We start from the raw sequence: 19,958 nt of genomic DNA, 5'->3' as shown, positions 1-19,958 counted from the left end.
TCATGGTAAATACTAAGGAGGGGAAAAAAAAAAAAAAAAAAAGGCCAGGAAAAGAGCAAGGGCGCATGGGCAAAAGCTTAGAGTGTCCAGGAAAGACACTACTGAGAAGTAGGATTTACTGAAGAATCCCCCCCTCCAACCCTGCAGGAGGTGAAGTGATGGGATTCTGTTGGGAAGATCAGAGACATGGGGGTGGGGGGGCAGTAAGGGTGACAGTCCTGGGGTGGGGGTGGCAAGGAGCCCAGTGCGACTGAGGCAGAGGGACGACTGGGCAGTTCAGAGAGAGAGGGAAGCAGTGTAGGTCATGGGTGACCACAGGTCCACAGTCCCTAAGAGGCTGATATGAACCCCTCAGGATGGTTGTTTTTCAGAACTTATGGAATATGCTGTGTATTAAGAACAACTCCACTGGGCCCGAAGTAGCATGCTGTAATGAACACAACAGTGTGTCCAGTGACAGATACAGTCATCCTAAGTGGGGTAAGTAAAGACTATAAACCGCTCCTTGTTGCTCTGGTCAGGTTCTGCCACACGGTAAGTCTGCACTAAACTGAGGGGACGAAACGTTTTTCACAACTCTGGACATCAGACTTGCTGCTCAAGGCTGGACGGACCACAGCAAAGGGGCAGAGGGTAGATGGTGGAGGACCTGCTGGTTCAGGTAGAGGTTCTCACTTCAATCTGCATTTTTTCCTTTTGTCCTTAACCAGCTCCTTTCTCTCCCTCTCCTAGTGTGAACTGCTTTTTCCAAGTCCTGAGCTATTCACTTCAGATTATTTCTTTAGTGGCCTACTATGCGACTGGTTCTTATGTTTAAGAACGTATGTCCAGTGCAGGGTGCAAGGTTTATTCAGTCAACATTATTAAACTACATTATTTAAATCCTTCATCTTTTTTCTTGCCTACCTAGGGTATCAGGATGCCAAGGTTGTATATGAAAGTCTCCTACATAATGGTGTTTTGGATTCATTTCTCCTTGCGTTTCTAATGGCTTTGGCTTTCTGCGCATTTCAATGTGACAGCTTCACCACGGACCATTTCTTGTTAACATAAAACTTCTCGTCTTATAGTTTGTATTTCAATTTTACTTTGTATAATAGAAATATAGTAATATTACTACAGATTTCTTTCAGTTTATCATTTGCCCACTCTTTCTTTTTCACCGTTAGCTTTCCTGGGCCATTTTGTTTTAGATGTAGCTCTTATAAACAACATATAGTTTGACTTAACAATGTATCTTTTAGGGTGCCTGGGTGGCTCAGTTGGTTAAGCGACTGCCTTCAGCTCAGGTCATGATCCTGGAGTCCCGGGATCGAGTCCCGCATCAGGCTCCCTGCTCGGCAGGGAGTCTGCTTCTCCCTCTGACCCTCCTCCCTCTCATGCTCTCTGTCTCTCATTCTCTCTCTCTCAAATAAATAAATAAAATCTTTATAAAAAAAAAACCAATGTATCTTTTAATAGTGGCAACCATTTACATGTATTGCCTTGAGTTATTATATGTGGTCTTAATTTCTTATCCTAGGTTATATTTACTGAAATATTTCTCCCCTGTCATAAAATAAGGCCTCTGATACTTAAAATTCCTGGGTCACAGTATTTCTCCCTCAACACTCAGCAGATATTGTTCAGAAGCCTTCCAGCCCTGTCTATTATGGGAAAGTGTGAGGCTAGCCTAACTTTTTTTTCATCTTTTGTATCCAGGTAATCTACCTTTTCATTTTGAATATTTCTAGAATTTTTTTGTCCTTATGTTTTGATATCTTAATTTCAAAAGGATAGGTCTATGTTGGTCTTTTTAAATTACTTTCATATACTGGGCAAGGCCCCTTAAATTGTTAATTTTTCAAAAATGAGCTAAAGAAAGAATTATACTTCTGCTTTCAGCCCAAATGGAGTTAACAGTGATTACATTTACCCCCATGCTGAAAAAAATAAAATAAATAAAATTGACAAAGTATATGAAACCTGGTTCTAAAGACACTGGCTATCAGTCAACAAAGGAGAGTGGTCCCTGAGAGACAGGACACACATGAGGTAAGCCCCGTAACTGCCCTAACTTCCTGCCTGGAGAAAGTTTACAGGTCATGGTGCTGGGAAGGGGATCCCAAATGGAGCCCACAGATGTCTCAGAGTTGAGGAGACAGCTGGGAATCCAGGGAGTCCAAGGCAGCTAGAGTTCACAGGCCAGAAACCGGAGAGGACAACCCTCTCTTCTCCTGAAAGAATGTCAGGAGATGGTAAGGGGCCCCTCAAGTATTCAGCTGAGTACTGACCACAGGTATGTGAGGAAACTACTCAAGCACAGGAGATACCCATAAAGATAACAGGAAACAAGCCAATGCTCACCCAGGCCCAGGAATAATGTCTGTCCCTCCTAGAAAGGGGGGAAACCTCACAATTCACTGGGAAGAGAGATCATAAGGTTTTCCCCTCACTGGTGGGACAAACTTAAGCATACACAAAGTGGTGCTCTGGTCCACCTAACAAAACTGAAATGTAAGACCCGAAAGGATCAAATTATTTCCAAATAACTATTCCCTAGGACAAAGCTAAATAGTATTTATATAAATACAAAATTATCCAACACCCAACAAGGTAAAATTTACAATGTCTGGCATCACATCTAATGAAAATCAGACATGCAAAAGCGAGAAAATATGACCCATAATTAGGAGGGGGAAAAAAAATCATTCTGCTGACACAAACCCCAAAAATACCAGATGACAGAATTAACAGACAAGGACAAAAAGCAATGTCTGAGATTAAAAAGGACACTGTATGGGTTTAATGGCAGATGAGACACTGCAGAAGTGTACTGAGCTGGAAGACACAGCAACAGCCAACTATCCAGAGTGAAATACAGTGAAGAACAAGGCTGAAAAATAAAATGAACACAGTATGAGTGAACTGTGGGAACACTTCAGGTGTCTTAATATATGTGTATTTGGAGACCTCAGAGGAGAAGAGACAGAAATATATTTTAATGATAATGGCTGAAAAGTTTCCAAATTTGATGAATAATCCACAGATCCAGACACGAGAAATATCAAGAAAATTATACAAAGACACATCATAATCAAGTTGCTTAAAAACAAAGAGAAAGGGCACCTGGGTGGCTCAGTCGGTTCAGCCACTAACTCTTGGTTTCGGCTCAGGTCATGGTCTTGGGGTTGTGGGATCAAGGCCTGCGTCGGGCTCCATGCCCAGTGCAGAGTCTCCCTGAGCTTCTCTCTCCCCCTCTCCCTCTGCCCCTTTACCATGCCCCAGCTCAACTTGTTCTCTCTCTGAAATAAATGGATAAAATCTTTAAGAAAAAAAAAATAAAAGTAGCCAGAGGAAAACAAAGGACACACTGTGTAGAGACCAAATATAAGCATGATAGTACATCTCACATCAGTACCAACATAAACCAGAAGACAGTGGAATAACATCTTTAGAGTATCAACAGAAGGGGGAAAAAAAAAAAAACAGTGAAAATATTTTTCAAAAATGAAAGCAAAATAAAAAATATTTTAGATATACAAAAGCTGACCGACTTTAACAGATTTACACTATAAGAAACATTAAAGGAAGCCTTTCAAGAAGAAAAATAGATGAAAATCTGAACCCATAAACAAAAGAATGAGGAGCACAGAAAATGGTAACTATGTTAATAAACGTAAAGACTTTATTTGTTAAATCTCCCTAAAGGAGCATCAGCTCTTGAAAGCAACAATAATATCAATGTACTGTAGGGTTTAAGACCTATAAAAGTAAAATGTATGACAACAATTGCACAAAGGCTGGGAGGGGAGAAGTGGGAGAATCCAGGTAAAAGGTGCTTATCTATGTGTAAAAGTGGTATAAGAGCACTTAAAGGTAGACTGCCATAAACTAGAAATGTACACCACAGATTTTCTCGGCAACCACAACCACAACCACAAAAAACAAAAACCAACAAAAATATTGCTAAAAAGCCAAGAAAGGAAATTTAGAAATTCAAAAATTTTTTAAAACCTCAAAAGAAGGCAGAAAAAGAACAAAGAATAGACAGGACAAAAGGCAAAGAGCAAGATGGTGGATTTAAACCTAATCATGTCAATACAATAATCACATAAAATGTAAATGGTCTAAACAGTAACAGACAGAAATAGGACTTTTTTTTTTTTTTTTTTAAAGATTTGAGCGCATGAGCAAGCATGAGCAGGGGAGGGGAAGGGGCAGAGGGAGAGGGAGAGGGAGAAGCAGACTCACTGCTGAGTAGGGAGCCCGATGCAGGACTCGATCCCAGGACCCTGGGATCATGACCTGAGCCAAAGGCAGACGCTTAACTGACTGAGCCACCCAGGCGCCCCAAAATAGGACTCTTTAGACCCAACTACTGCCCTATAAGAAAATCACTTTGAATATAAAATACAAATAGCAAGTAAAAGCAAGGAAAAAGATACGCCCATGCTAAGACTAATCAAAAGAAAGCTGGGGTGGTTCTATTAATATCAGACGAAAATTTCAGAGTGAGTAATATTACCAGGGATAAAGAGGGACATTTCATAATGATAAAGAAATCAACTGACCAGGAGAACACAATAAGCCTAAAGGTTTATGCTTTGAAATACTCACTGAAGCAAAAACTAATAAACTGCAAGGAAAAATGGACAAATACATGACTAGAGATTTCAATAGCCCTCTCTCAATAATAAATAGAAAGAACTGACAAGTATCAGTAAGGATACAGAAGACCTGAATAATACTATTAACCAACTTGAGATAATTGTTATCTGTGGAACTCTCCATCCAGTAACAGAATAGAGATTCTTTTCAAGTGCAGAACAATGACCAGGCCAGACTGTATTCTGGACCATAAAACAAGTCTCAAGAAGTTTAGAATCCTATAAATCATGCAAAGTGTATTCTTGGACCATAATGCAATTAAAAACTAACAAAAATAAAGATATCTAGAAAATCTCCATATATTTGAAAACTATGTAACATACTTCTAAAAAACTCATGCATCAAAGAGATCAAAATTATAAAGAATTTTTAACTAAATGAAAATGAAAACACAGCACATCCAAATCTGTGGAATGCACCAAAAGCAATGTTTAGAAATTTACCACTGGGCGCCTGGGTGGCTCAGTCGGTTAAGCGACTGCCTTCGGCTCAGGTCATGATCCTGGAGTCCCAGGATCGAGTCCCGCATCGGGCTCCCTGCTCGGCAGGAAGTCTGCTTCTCCCTCTGACCCTCCCCCCTCTCCTGCTCTCTCTCTCATTCTCTCTCTCAAATAAATAAATAAAATCTTTAAAAAAAAAAAAGAAATTTACCACTTTAAGCTTCAATATTAAGAAAAAAAAGTTTCAAATCAATGGTATCAACTTCTACATTACACACCTAGAAAAAGAAAATGAAACCCAACTACACAGCAAAGAAATAATCAGAAAAATCAATTAATAAAGCAGAAAAATAGAGCACACTGTTCAAACCAAAAGATGGTTCTTTGAGAAGATAAAAGAAAACAGATAAACCTCTACCAAACGTATTCATTTCCTAGGGCGGCCATGTAACAAAGCACCACAAACTGGGTGGCTTACACAGCAGAAATTTAAGGTCTCACAGTCCATGTCTAAGGGCTGTGGATGGCAGTCTTTTCCCTGTGAGTCTTCACACTGTTTACCTTCTTTGCCTGTTGGTCTGGAGCTTTCCCCTTTTTCTAAGGATACCCCTTATCTTGGATTAAATCACCTCCAATCTGGTATGACTCAGCTAATCACATCTGCAACAACCCTATTTTCAAATAAGGTCACATCCTGAGGTAGTGGGGGTTAGGACTCAAGCCTATATCCAAGTAAGACATTAAATTTGTAGTTAAATCTCTTCTCACAAAGAAAATTCTCCTAGAGAGCTTTCACGGGGAAATTAAACCAAACATTTAAGGAAGAAATAAGACCAATTCTACACAATCTGTCCCAGACAACTGAAGTGGAGGGAATGGTCCCCAACTCTGCCTACAAGACCAGCATTAGTCTCATACCAAAGCAGAAAAAACATTTGAAGGAAAAATAGAACCTTTATGAATATGGCTGTAAAACTTTATAAAAACTTTTATAAATCAAATGCATTAATATATTAAAAAAGTTATGCACAATGACCAAGAGTGGTTTGTCCCAGAATTACAGGGTTGGGTTAATATTTGCGGGGTGGGGGTGAATCAACGTGAATTCACCATTTAACAGACTAAAAAAACAAAAACCACATGATCATCTCAACAGATGAAGAGAAAGCATTTAATAAACTCCATTCATCCCTGACAAAATCTAAGCAAATTAGGAAAAGAGAATACCATCAACCTGATAGAGGTGATAGGATGAGAGATGGAGAAGACTAGGTTTACCTGCTCTAAAATTCTATTTTTCTAACCAGGCTGGCCTACTAATAGGGGGTGGGGGTAACAAAGCATTTACTTTCTCAGATGTTCAACAAAATTATAAAAAATGGCTTTCAATATGTGAATAAATAGAAAGCAGTTTTTCCCCCAAATACATCTTCTTACAAAATTAGGAGTGTCTTATACACATAAGCATTTGTATTCATAGTAGTTCTAGAAATCCTAGTCATTTCTACACAGTTTAGCATTTGACCTACATAGGACAATAATAACCACAAATGACTACTTCATTTTCATATATACGAATACTTACCTGGCTTATCTATTTGTGGTTACCTCTTTGGAGTTTTTGTTGTTAAAATCACGTTAAAGATTTCAACAGTTCATAGGCACAATGCATTTCTTTAGAAATGCTATTTACTTACACTGACAGCATTAATATCTGACACATGTCCAGTGAAAGACTGTCTGCACATTCCATCTCGAATATCCCACAATTTTGAAGAGGCATCACAAGCACCAGAAACAAAAGTCCTCATGTCAGGACTCAGAGAAAGACTCATCACATCTCCAGAATGCCCAGTGAATGTGGTGGTCTGCTGGGCAGTTTCGATGTCCCATAAAGCACTATAATTAAACATAAATTAAAACAATGACTATTAGATCTTTCCTAATGTTAGTTCCCGCTACCACCCTCAACCCCCGAATCAGTGTTCTTGTGGGCCACACTTACCAAGTTGTGTCTCCTGAACTTGTAACAATTTGGCTGTCATCTAAAAATCGACAGCAGGACAAGTAGCCTACGGCACAGAGAGCAACACATTTCAGGTTATCACTGACGGAGTGACTCAATTACCATGTGAAATAGTAACACATTTTTTTAAAACCCAATACATGGGCAACAAATGTTTGTTAGTATAATCTATAGTTCTACTTTTAGTTACCTCAAGTTCCATGCTGTCTGCAACTCAATTTTATCAACAAACTCTCAGGTATTTACTATGTCGATGGGGCGCCCTGTTAGACACTCTGAAAATGACAAACTTAGGACACAGTCCCTTCTGCCTACTATGATTACCAAAGACAGAGAGATTCCTTTACACAAATCTCTATCATCTATGGAAGACTAGGTTAGGTACACTGGGAAATCCTTTAATAATGCTGTGAGAAATTACGACAACCTCAGTGAAGGCTTCATGGAAAAGGGTCACCTGAATGAGAATTCACCAGTGTTTCCAAATATGGAAATGGCAGGAAAATGCTATTAGAGATTTTTGTAAAAAGCATCATCAAATAGTACTACCAAGAATTCGGAGATTTAAAAGTATTCGTGGAGAGGCAGAAGCCTGATGAGTGGCAATAAATTCCTTATTAATACTGCAAACCAAATGCTACAGTATGGTGTACACTCTATGGTGTGCATGCTGGCAAATCAAGCAATGCACTACCACATTCGTGAAGTGTTTTCCACTGTGTATCTAATACACACTTTTAATTACATAACTAAGTACAGATGCCAAAATCCCGTAACTGTTATATGGTTGTAGAGAAAACAGAAAATTCTATTTTATACGCGCCACCCCCCCCCCCGCCCCGCCGTTTTTTTAAAGCAGGCTCCATGCCCAGCATGGAGCCCAACACAGGGCTTGAACTCACATCCCTGAGATCATGACCTGAGCCGAAATCAAGAGTCACTTAACTGACTGACCACCCAAGTGCCCCTGTATTTGCTTTTTCTTTTCTTTTCTTGTTTGAATATTTTACAATCAATCTGTCATTTTTATAAAATTGACTATTTTTGAAAGAAAAATAAAGTTACAGTCATCATTTGTAGAACTATAAAGTTGGTCCTTTGCCGATTCATATTCCTTTCTCCTCTCACTTGATTAACACTCGATCTTCAGCAGCTGACCATGATTTGTCACTCGTTCTCGTTGATTGGCTCCCTTAGGAGTCCTCATACTTGGTAGGAAAGGACAATATTTAGTGGAGCTCACCTGTGTGACCCGGTAACTCTCGGCTCACTCTCACGTTTCCCTCTCTGGTTTTTAAGTTATATATAGAGCAGATGTTGTCCAGCCCTCCACACGCGACATAATTACCGGAAGGAGCGTAGGCACAGGTCATCACCCAGGAAGACCTCAAAGGAATAGCATGCATCTGTACAACAAATATAACACACAAAAACTATTACTAAGATTACAAAAACAGTCCATTTTTGAAAACAATTTACAGTGAAGCAAATATTATTAAAAATTAAATGCATCTAACTAAAAATAAGCCAAATTAAAAATGCAATGGTTTAAGAGAACAATGAAAAATAAAATACTAATACAGAAAAAGTAATAGGCATGTTAGCATTTATCACCAATTCATTCGGATTTAAGTGTTCTTTTTCAGAAATTATTTTAAGAGGACGCAGAATGTTTCAATGCTAATATACCCATTCAAAATATTAAGTGCAAAATGTTAAAGAATTGAATAAAATTCTTTGTTTTTGCAATAACAGTCAAAAGAGGAATTTCCTCCAATATAACACTGAACAATGCAATTATCAGAGCCAATTAAAATGGTTCTTCCATAAAAAATAAAAAAATAAAATGGTTCTCCCATGAAGAGATAGCTCCGTGGGGGCGCCTGGGTGTCTCAGTTGGTTAAGCGTCTGCCTTCGGCTCAGGTTATGATCCCAGGGTCCTGGGCTCAGCAGGGAGTCTGCTTCTCCCTCTCCCCTCTGCCCCTCCCCCTGGCTTGTGCACTCTCTCTCTCTCCCAAATAAATAAATCTTAAAAGAGAGAGAGAGAGATGGCACTATGTCCTAATAGTAGGATATATACTCTGCACCCAAATTTTAAAAATGTCCATAGTTTGCACTGATCTGCCCACACCGCTCTGGTGCCTTATTACCCAATACCAAACATTTCAAGTAGGCGGCAAAATTTAAGGTATACGGGAATAAGCAAGGCTAAATGGTGATTACTATTATGCTCTCACTTAAACCTAAAATATTTTAAAAGCTATTTTTGTTCTAAGAAAATATAGTTGAAAGACATGCTGGATGGGCCAATTAATATAGAAAAACTGTTTTAAATCAGTCTTAGCTAGCTTTAAAATCTCAACCAGGCTGAAGTTATTATTTACTTCACAAAACAGTACTTTTAAATCTTCAATAAAAATAGTGATAGAAGTATACACAGAATCTAAAAGGTATTTCATGTGTGTAAGTTTTCTTGAAGCTTTTCTGCTACCACTCAACCCCTTTACACCAAGGATTCCTTCCGGTGGACACATTAGGAGGACCCACTGGGTTCTGCCAAGAGACAGGGAAAAGTTGTAATTTGCCTCCAAGCTACTGCATCTTCTGAGCAATCCAGAAACACCAATCAGTGGCTAGAGTGGACCCAAGGAAAGCCTCACACTAGCATTCTGGCTTACCCACAACTAGAAATAAAAATCTCCGGGTCTCTGCCCATTAGGAAATGGGTAAGTTAAAAAAAAAAAAAAAAATCATTTAAAGGGGCACCTGGCTGTCTCAGTCAGAAGAGCGTTGTGACTCCTGATCTCAAGGTCGTGAGTTTGAGCCCCATGTTGAATCTAGAGATTACTTAAATAAATAAAACTTAAAAAATAAATAAATAAATCATCCATATGTAAAACTGATGCACATCCTTTTCTAATATTAAAATACAAAGTAGGCGACTCAAGTAAAATACACTGAATGATAGTCCTTCCACTGTCCTTGGGAACATAAAAGGGCTTAATATTAAAAGCAAACACTAAGCCCAAAGAGAGGATCTAGATTAAAATAAATGGAATAAATTTATCTTTGAAGGAAATTGGTTTGAAGTAATTGAATAAAGGAAAGAACTGTTGGACACCAGACAAAATAAAAGGTTAAAGAAAATGACGAAGAAATCCTACCTTATTTGTTGTATAGCTATCCCAAATAATTAATTTTCCATCTTGGGAAGCACTGACTAGTAGCCTAGAGGAACAAACACAAAAATAATTTGACACAGAGGAAAAAGTAGTTTAAATTAGTCATGCACTGCATTACTGTAGGGCAGTTCAGAAAAAAATATTTTTCTAATGAAAAACTTGATACCAGAAAATATCCTCCCAACTTAAAAAAATAAAATTTATTTTGCATGCCAAAGTTTTCAATAGGACATAGATTTTAGCAAAATTTAAACATTTTGGGGTGCCTGGGTGGCTCAGTTGGTTAAGCGTCTGCCTTCAGCTCAGGTCATGTTCCCAGGGTCCTGGGAGTGAGCCCCGCATCGGGCTCCCTGCTTGGCGGGAAGCCTGCTTCTCCCTCTCCCACTCCTCCTGCTTGTGTTCCCTCTCTCACTGTGTCTCTCTCTGTCAAATAAATAAATAAATAAAATCTTTAAAAAAAAGAATTTAAACATTTTACTAAAAATGCCTCTGGTTAAAATTCAAAAAAATGATGCAACTTTTTATGGCGACAACATTCTAGTTCTTATTCAAGATTCTGATAGTAGCTGAGTGGTTCATTATTTACTGACTTAAATTTAATGACATATAAGCCTAACAACCATATTTCACTCCACCTAAAAATCTTAACTGAGAGCCTGTGAAGGCAAGGCAGCATTATGGGTATGATGCAGGACGTGCCTCCTGCCTTTTGAGGCCTCTACCATCTGGCAGAGAGAAGGTATTTATACACATTTACAATAAATTAAGTAAAAATGGTCAGAGGGGTGGTATAAAAATCAATGCTACAGGAAAGTAAAAGGGGGACAAATACCTCTGCTTGTTGAGTTTTGAGAAAAAGAATGCATACTGAAAAACGGAATTCTGTAAGCTAAAGGTAGAAGTCTCTATTCTGTGAGGAGGGTATGTTCATTGACAAGAGGAGGAAAAATACAGCAAGTGTTTCAGGAATTGTGAATTTTCCAGTTGCACAGAGTGTGTGAGAAATGGGCATTACAGCTGAGAAAAGTGGACCGGGCTTGAACAGCAGAAAGCTTTGTCTGCTGGCTAAATATGAACTCTTAACAACTATTAGTTACTGAACTTTTTTGTTTTGCTTTGGACATTTTCATTAGAGTATAAAATTCAAAAGATACAAAAAAAAGCTACCCAGTGGGGGAAAAAAAAGTCACCCTCCTATCCCTGTCACCAAGTCACCCGGATCCCTTCCCTACAGGTAAATAACATTAGCGGACTTTATGTAGCGGCTGCCACAAATTTTTTATCAAAGGGAAGATAACAGTAGGATACAAGGCAGAACCTGAATTTTTTTTTAAGTAGGCTCCATGCCCACCTTGAACTCACAACCCTGAGACCAAGACCTGAGCTGAGATCAAGAGTTGGACGGACGCTTAACCGACTGAGCCACCCAGGCACCCTGAAATTAAATTCTTTAAAAATCAATTGGCGGGGAGCCTGGGTGGCTCAGTCGGTTAAGCAGTTAAGTGACTGCCTTCGCTCAGGTCATGATCCCAGGGTCCTGGGATCTAGCCCTGCCTTGGGCTCCGTGCTCAGTGCGGAGTCGGCTTGAGATTCTCTCTCTTCTCTCCTCCTTTCTCCTACCCCTCTCTCTCCCCATTTCTTTAAAAAAAAAAAAAAAAAAGGGCAGGTACAAACCTTGAATCATATCCCCAATGCATAGCATAGATCTTAGCTAGGTGACCCCTCAATGTACGTCTCGTTCGCATTTGTATTCGGCCCACAGAATCCATATTTGATGTGATCTTTAGAAAACATCAAGAATGTTATTTTTACATCTTAGACATAGCTCAGACAATAAAGTAGATATAATAGGCATAAGAAGAAGACAAATTTATAGCAATAATCTCAGAGCCATTATAGGATCAGTAAGTTAAGAAAAAGCATGACTTAAAATGATCCTATTTGCACACCTTCCAGTGAGAATATCTATTATAGACTATTAAGAATATGTATCTCCCAACTTTAGTAAAAAAAAAAAAAAAAAAAAGAGCCACAAATAAAAACCAAATAGATGATCAAACAGTAAAACACGTATAATTTTAACTGTCCATAAGAAAGCAAGCTTTAGTACAGCACATAAAGTATTTCCTTAATAAAAATTATCAATATTAAACTAATGAAACCTTCCTAAGAGTTGATGTAAGAAAAAAAAGTATAATAGCGCATATCAAAAAGAATCAGAAGTTACCTAAAAAAATACATATGAATCTATGTGTTTTTTAGAGTATTTGTTTTTCCACAGGCTTCTATTTTAACAAGTATGCTTTAAAAAGCACATGTACATCATTTGACAAATTACAGATTATAGTTTTTAAATACAGATCTTTTTTCAATTAAATACAATAAAAACCACCTGAATGTCATTTGCATCCGTTATCAAGCTCTTTCATGTGAATTACTAAAATGGAGAAAAAACAAAACAAAACAACTTTACCTGAATAAGCGTTGCATCATTACATGCTTTCCTAGCATCCTAAAGAAAGAGGATTATAATACATTTAAACATGGAAATCTCTAGATGGGACTTAAAATACTATTTTCATTGAAAATGTAGACTGACAAATACACCTTTCACTGTACCACATATTCTTTATTTAAAATTCAGTGGTTAGTATCTTCACAACTTTGTGCAACCACCACTAATTCCAGAACATTTACCATAAACAAACAAACAAACAAACAAAAAATCCCTACACCTCCCAATTCACTCATTCCCTGGTAATCACTAGTTTACTTTCTATCTCTATAGATTTGCCCATTCTGGACATTTCCTATAAATGGAATCCTATAACATGACCTTTTGTGTCTGGCTTCTTTCACTTAATGTAGGTTTTCAGGGTCCATCCATGTTGTAGCAAATGTCAGTACTCCATTTCTTTTTTTTTTTTTTTTTTTAAAGATTTTATTTATTTATTTGAGAGAGAGAGAGAGAATGAGAGAGAGCACATGAGAGGGGGGAGGGTCAGAGGGAGAAGCAGACTCCCTGCCGAGCAGGGAGCCCGATGCGGGACTCGATCCAGGGACTCCAGGATCATGACCTGAGCCAAAGGCAGTCGCTTAACTAACTGAGCCACCCAGGCGCCCAGTACTCCATTTCTTTTTATGGCTGAGTAATAGTCCGCTATATGGATGGATCACACTGTTTATCCATTAACTGATGGACTAAGTTCTTTCCACTTTTTGGCTTTTGTGAATAATGAGGCTGTAAACATTCATGTACAAGTTGTGTATACATGTTTTCAGTTCTCCCGTGTATATACCTAGGAGTGGTGGAGGATGTGATAACTCTACGATTAACTCTTTAATCAAGTGTCAAATTGTTTTCTTCACAGCAGCTGAACCATTTTATACTCCCACCAGGAATGTATTAGCTTTCCAAGTTCTTCACATCCTCACCCACAGTTGTCCTTTGTATTATTATTATTATTAGCCATTTTCATGGTTGTGAAGTGGTATCTCACTGTAGTTTTGATTTGCATTTTCCTAATGATTAGTGATGGTGAGCATCTTTTTCATCTATCTGTACATGTGCTTACTGGCCATCTGTAGATCTTCTTTGGAGAAATGTTTATTCAAAGCCTTTGCCCATTTTTAAATTGCATTATTGTTGAACTGTAGGAGCTCTTTATATATTCTGGACACTAGATCCTTATCAGATGTATGATTTGCAAATATTTTCTCCCATTCTGTAGGCTGTCTTTTCATTTTCTTGACTAGTGTCCTTACAGAAGTTTTTACTTCTTCGGTTGCTTGGGCTTTCAGTGTCATATTAAACTGCTGCTGAATCCAAGGTCACAAAGATTAACAGCTTATGTTTAGTTCTAAAATTTTTACTTTTTTTTTTTTTTAAAGATTTTATTTATTTGAGAGAGAAAGAGACAGCACGAGTGGGAGGGGCAGAGAGAGAGAGAGAATCTCAAGCAGACTCCACAGACTCCACCTGAGCAAGAAGCCTGATGTGGGGCTCCATCCCAGAACCCCGAGATCATGACCCAAGCCAAAACCAGGAGTTGGACGCTTAACCAAACTGTGCTACCCAGGCACCCCTAAATTTTTACACTTTTAGCGTTTATATTTAGGTACTATTTTCAGTTAATTTTTATAAATGGTATGAGGTAGGAGTCCAAATTCATTCTTTTGCATGTAGATATCCAGTTGTCCAAGCACCATCTGTTGAAAAGACTGTTCTCTCCCTCTCAAATGGTCTTGTTATCCTCGTTGGGAAAAAAAACAAAAAACAAAAAACAAAAAACAATCGGCCCTAGATACATGGGTTCATTTAGGGACTCTCAATTCTATTCCATTGTGCAAATATACTTCTGGTTTATGATTAAAAGATTTTAAATTTCATCCCCATGAGTAAAAATGAACTAGGTTGATTTAATAAGCCCACAGTATTCAGTTATATTTGTTACTAAGCTTCAGCAAAAAGCTTCAGAGTTCCCTTTTGGTTTGTTCTGGCATCTAGAAGTTGAGGTGATAGGAAGGATATTTATAGCATACCCAGGTCATTTCAGAAATATTTTTACAAATATATAAGCACTTCTTTAAAATGCGTAGTATCTGTATACAGTGTACTTGCAATCAGAAATACAATATTTTAGATCCAATGAGGAAAAGATAGGATACATCAGGAAAACAATTTATGTAACAGGTAACAGCTCTGAGTCACATCTATACATTAATAGCAAGGTCCTTACATGTAAGCAGGTATTTATGTTTAAGCATTACAGGACAGCCTTTCAAAGAGACCTTAAATTTTTCCACAATCTGAAGGGAATTATCAGAAAGAAGATAATAGTGAACAGAAATCGATAGAACAAAATAACATTTAATAAGCAACAAGAGGTTTTAAACCGGGGTTCTCAATAAATTGAGAGGATGCATATAACATGGGAAAATCAAAAGCACAATTCTTCCTAATAGACTTGAAACAATTTTTCCCCCTCTCAAAAGTCAGGGTAGTATCCTCTTCAACTCTTCTTCCCTACTGCGCTCAGCATACTCCTGCCGCCCAGAGGAAGCACACAGTTGTTAAATAAATGCCCCAAATGGACAACTTGTCCCATCAGCCGAGGGAAAAATGCCTACCTCCCCGCTTGCGGCTAAGACTACATGGAATACACGAACCTTTTAACTGCCCTTCAACCTATTTATAACACTTACAATATTTCTATGTAAGGCTATTCATAAGTAGTTACACAAACATATGATCTGATTCTCTCATTCTTAGTCAAACCTCATTTGGCAAGGAATAATTGGGTCCAGTTTCCTACAATGAAAAGAATTTCCAGAAACGACAGTGATGGCCTGAGCCACATTCTAAAAACAGGGTTTTCTGATTTTAAGCTTTGTGAAAATGAACTATCATTGTTTAGGTCATCTTTCTTAATTCAGTTATTCAATTAAAAAAAACACCACAATCTGTGTCAGGTTCTGTTCTGGGCATAACAGTTACAGCAGCAAACCAGACAGGCCAGCCCTCAGAGGGCTTGTAATATTAACGGGACAATTAAACTGTAAGTGAAAACTATTGACTAGTGCAAATCGGTAAAAATTAAAACGCTGGAATATAAGCATTCTACAAATAGCAGTTACGTGCAAATCATGAAAAGATTCTATTCACATGCAGAATTTACTCTTATGACACTTATCCATTATAAAACTGAATATAAAATTATTCCCAATTAAAGGCTGAAGTCCATATTGTCCACCATAATCTAAGACATCTTTGTGTAAGAGAAAAGTGAAAAGAGAAAAAAATAACAATTACGAAAGAAAAGTCTGTTTCCTCTACTTCTGTTTAATTTAAAATATTTAAAAATACTGCATAAGATTCCATACATTTCTCAGGTGTTTACACCACAGTGAAGTACACAGTTAGATTATATTTTAGAAGCGAGGGAGAAAGAGAGGGAGGGTCTTTAAATATAGCATGACATGATTAAATGGAGAAATAAAGTACATGGCACCTTACATACATGTGGTTACTTGAAATCATGGGAGAGGAATGTTGAGCACCTGCACCCACGCAATTGTGTTTGGGATGCTGGTGAGCTACAAAGAATGATTAGGACACAGAATTTTCCATCCAAGTACAAGTAGCAGAGGCAAACGCGCACAAGGAACCACAACACAAGGCCAGCTGTGATCAACCCTGTAACACAAATCCAAAGTGCTGTATGAGTAAGGAGCTACCATTTACTGGTAAGTCCTATGCACGTCATTTCACGTGATCTTCTCCACAAACCTACACAGTGGGCACTGGTATTCTCACTTTACAGGAAAGATATCAAGAATCACAGAAGTTAAAACTTGCTCATGGCCACAGAATAATGAAAAGCTGAAGCCCATGCACTTTCCACCATGCCATGCTGCCTGCCTTCCAATAAAAGGAGAATAAATCCAAGTACAGGACTCTGGTGAGGCTTTTCAGAGGACTGGGACTCAACGAAGAGGAGTCGCGGGAGAAAAAGTGGAGCCAAGGTAGTATAACCCTAGGCAAAGGAAACCATTTGTAAAACGGCGATGAAGGGGGAAAGAGCAACGCATGATCAAAGAACAGCCACCAGACTACAACACAGGCTGAAGGGCTGGGAGGGCATGGGATATGGTGTCAAAATATACCCGGCCTGAGGGGCTCCTGGGTGGCTCAGTCAGGTGAGCATCCGCCTTTGGCTCAGGTCATGATCTCAGGGTCCTGGGATTGAGCCCTGTGTCCAGCTCCCTGCTTGGTGGGTCTGCTTCTCCCTCTCCCTCTGCCCCTCCCCATAGCTTGTGTGCACACACATGCTCTCTCTCTCAAATAAATAAATAAAATAAAATCTTAAAAATATATATACACCTGGCCTGAATCCTGGAGCTACCACTTTGTAGTTATGTTACCTTGGCAAGTTATTTCATCTCACTGAGGATCAGTTTCCTCATCTTTGAAACAAAGCAACACCATCTACCTCACAGGGTTGCTAAGAGGATTAATGAGATTAGCCTGGGACCCTGTGTTTGGCCAATCATTCCAGGCAAGGACACCACAAGGAAATTACAGACCAATATCCCTGATGAACACAGATGTAAAAATCCTCAACAAATTGGCAGCAAAACAAAGTCAACAATACATTAAAACAATCACACCATAACCAAGTGAGACTTATTTCAGGGATGCAAGGATGGCTCAACATCACAAATCAATGATACAGGACATTAACAAAATGAAAAATAAAAACTGTATGCTCATCTCAAAACATGCAGAAAGGCATTTGACAAAATTCAACATCCACTGATGAGAAAAACTCTCAAAAAAAGTGGGTACAGAGGAAGTGTGCCTCAACATAATAAAGGTCCTATATGAGAAGCCCACAGCTAACATCACACTCAACAATGAAAAGCTGAAAGCTTATCCTCTAACATCAGAACAAGACAAGGATATCCACTCTCCCCACTTTAATTCAACATGTTACTGGAAGTCCTCACCAGAGCAATTAGGCAAGAGAAAGAATAAAGGCATCCAAATTGGAAAGGAAGAAATAAAACTGTCACTATTAGCAGATGACATGATATTATATATAGGACACCCTAAAGACTCCACAAAGAAAACCATTAGAAATAAATTCAGTAAAGCTGCAAGATATACAAAATACATACAAGATACACAAAAATCTATCCTTTCTATACACTAAAAACTATCAGAAAGAAATCAAGAAAACAATCCCATCTACAACTGCATCAAAAAGAATAAAACACCTAGGGATAAATTTAACCAAGGAGGTGAAAGACCTGTATACCGAAAACTATTAAGACACTGATGAAAAAAACTGAAGACACAAATCAACGCAAAGCTATTCTATGCTCATGGATTGGAAGAATACTGTTAAAATGTCCATACTACCCAAAGCAAGCTACAGATGCAATGCAATCCCTATCAAAATTCAAATGGCATTTTTCACAAAAATACAATTTTACATCCTAAAATCTGTATGAAACTGCAAAAGATCCTGAGTAGCCAAAGAAATTTTGAGACAAAAGAACAGAACCGGAGGCATCACGCTCTCGGATCTCAAACTGCATTACAAAGTCACAGTAATCAAACAGTATGGCATTAGCATAAAAATGGACGTATGGATCAATGGAAGAGAGAGCCCAGAAATACAGCTATGTATGTATGGTCAATTAACTTATGACAACAGGGGAAAGACTCTCTTTAATAAATGGTGTTGGGAGAACTGGACAGCCACAAGCAGAAGAATGAAACTGGACCACTGTCTTATACCATACACAAAAATAAACTCAAGATGGACTAAACACTTGAATTTAATACCTGAAACCATAAAACTCCTAGAAGAAAACACAGGTGGTACCTACACATGCACAGGAATATTATTCAGCCATAAAAAGAAAATGAGATCTTGCCATTTCCAACAACGGTGGATCCTGTGAGCATTAAGTGAAAAAAGTCAAACACCATAGGATCTCATTTATATGCAATCCAAAAAAAATAAATATCCAAGTTCATCTATACAGAGAACATTTTTTAAAATGACACGGTCATGTGACCACGTGCTTAGCCAGTCAGTCTGTCCTGTTCAGCTTCTGGGGCAAGTGACACAAAGCCGAGGTGGCAGAGAATCCATTCTGGTGTTGGCACCATCTACTTCAGAGATTATTCTGTGAAGCCTTCTCTCATCATTCCAGGCAAAATAAATCCCTCCTTTGTTTTGACAGCTTTGTCAGACATCTAAACTACCAAACTCAAGAGTTCTTACTCACATCTAAATCATCCACTTCCTTGAATTCCTGGCAGTGAGATTTGGTTTAGGATTTCAAGCCAATCGGAATCAACATTTTCTTGGTGAGTGTTCTTCAGCCATCCTTTGTTCTTTCCACCCCTTTCCTCTCTTTTCTTGTAATATCCTTGTATATATCCTGTGCTCAATCCTTTCTTCTCATTCTTCACTCATCGAATCAGAGGAGTTCTTCTGAAACAGCTCTTGCAGAAAGTTCACGGTTGCGGGGTTGGGGGGCCAGCAGTGTTCCGAGCCATTAGGGATTCTTCTGGCTTTGTGCTGAAGTTCTTCATGTGTATCCCTTACTGTGTCAGCCCTTGCTTTCTCTGCAGTCAGGAGGCAGAGCCAGGCTACAATTCAGTCTCTTTCCTCTACCCTGCTCTCCAAGAGGCTTCCTAAACATGAAGGGATATAGACATGCCATCTTTTAGCTCTATCTTCCTTGATATTCCTCCGTCCAGGGAGACATCTGTTCCCACTGTTCCAGAGGATTACTGCTGTTTTTGCTGAGGGAGTACTACCCACTTTGCAGAAACCCTCCCTCTGAGCCTTCTGACACCCTGATGCATCACTGTTCGATTCTTGGAGTGAAGTTCTAAGTGTCTTTTAATTTTGTTGTCAGATGGAACTTGTATTTAAGTTCTTTGCTGTTTTGAGTTGATTTCCAACAGTAAAAGATGACAGACATTATTATGCCACTAATAATTTCTAATGTTTTTCTGCAATCTAATAGAGATTCAGATTTTTCTAGTGTATTACAATGTGATAACATCTGCCTCATCATATTGCACCAAAAACCAAACTACGATTCCAGGTGTGTGACTAAGAGAATTAGGTTTGT

At 38.5% G+C, this 19,958-nt stretch overlaps 1 protein-coding gene and 1 long non-coding RNA gene across 3 annotated transcripts in view; one reads left to right on the top strand and one right to left on the bottom strand.

Annotated features, from left to right (window-relative positions):
- GNB4 (G protein subunit beta 4) overlaps positions 1-19,958 on the bottom strand; it is a 58,066-nt gene that overhangs the window by 11,360 nt on the left and 26,748 nt on the right. The window contains exons 3-8 of one of the 2 annotated variants that reach the window (XM_045903339.3): positions 12,772-12,810; positions 11,973-12,079; positions 10,281-10,344; positions 8,360-8,522; positions 7,096-7,162; positions 6,788-6,989 (exon numbers count right to left, since the gene is read on the bottom strand). In XM_045903339.3, coding sequence (XP_045759295.1) covers positions 6,788-6,989; positions 7,096-7,162; positions 8,360-8,522; positions 10,281-10,344; positions 11,973-12,079; positions 12,772-12,810 — 642 coding nt within the window. The remainder of the gene's footprint in view (positions 1-6,787; positions 6,990-7,095; positions 7,163-8,359; positions 8,523-10,280; positions 10,345-11,972; positions 12,080-12,771; positions 12,811-19,958) is intronic. The other variant, XM_064585033.1, reaches the window with a different exon arrangement.
- LOC135363653 (uncharacterized) lies at positions 343-19,169 on the top strand. The gene is made up of 3 exons (XR_010409543.1): positions 343-480; positions 1,885-2,034; positions 19,056-19,169. It is a non-coding gene; the product is annotated as an uncharacterized LOC135363653 (long non-coding RNA).

This window comes from Mirounga angustirostris, unplaced genomic scaffold (genome assembly GCF_029215605.1).
Source record: "Mirounga angustirostris isolate CCGP_5_RB_7025 unplaced genomic scaffold, mMirAng1.0.hap1 SCAF_1, whole genome shotgun sequence".
NCBI lineage: Eukaryota > Metazoa > Chordata > Mammalia > Carnivora > Phocidae > Mirounga > Mirounga angustirostris.
Note: the sequence above shows the minus strand (reverse complement) of the source record. Positions and strands in the feature narration are given on the sequence as shown.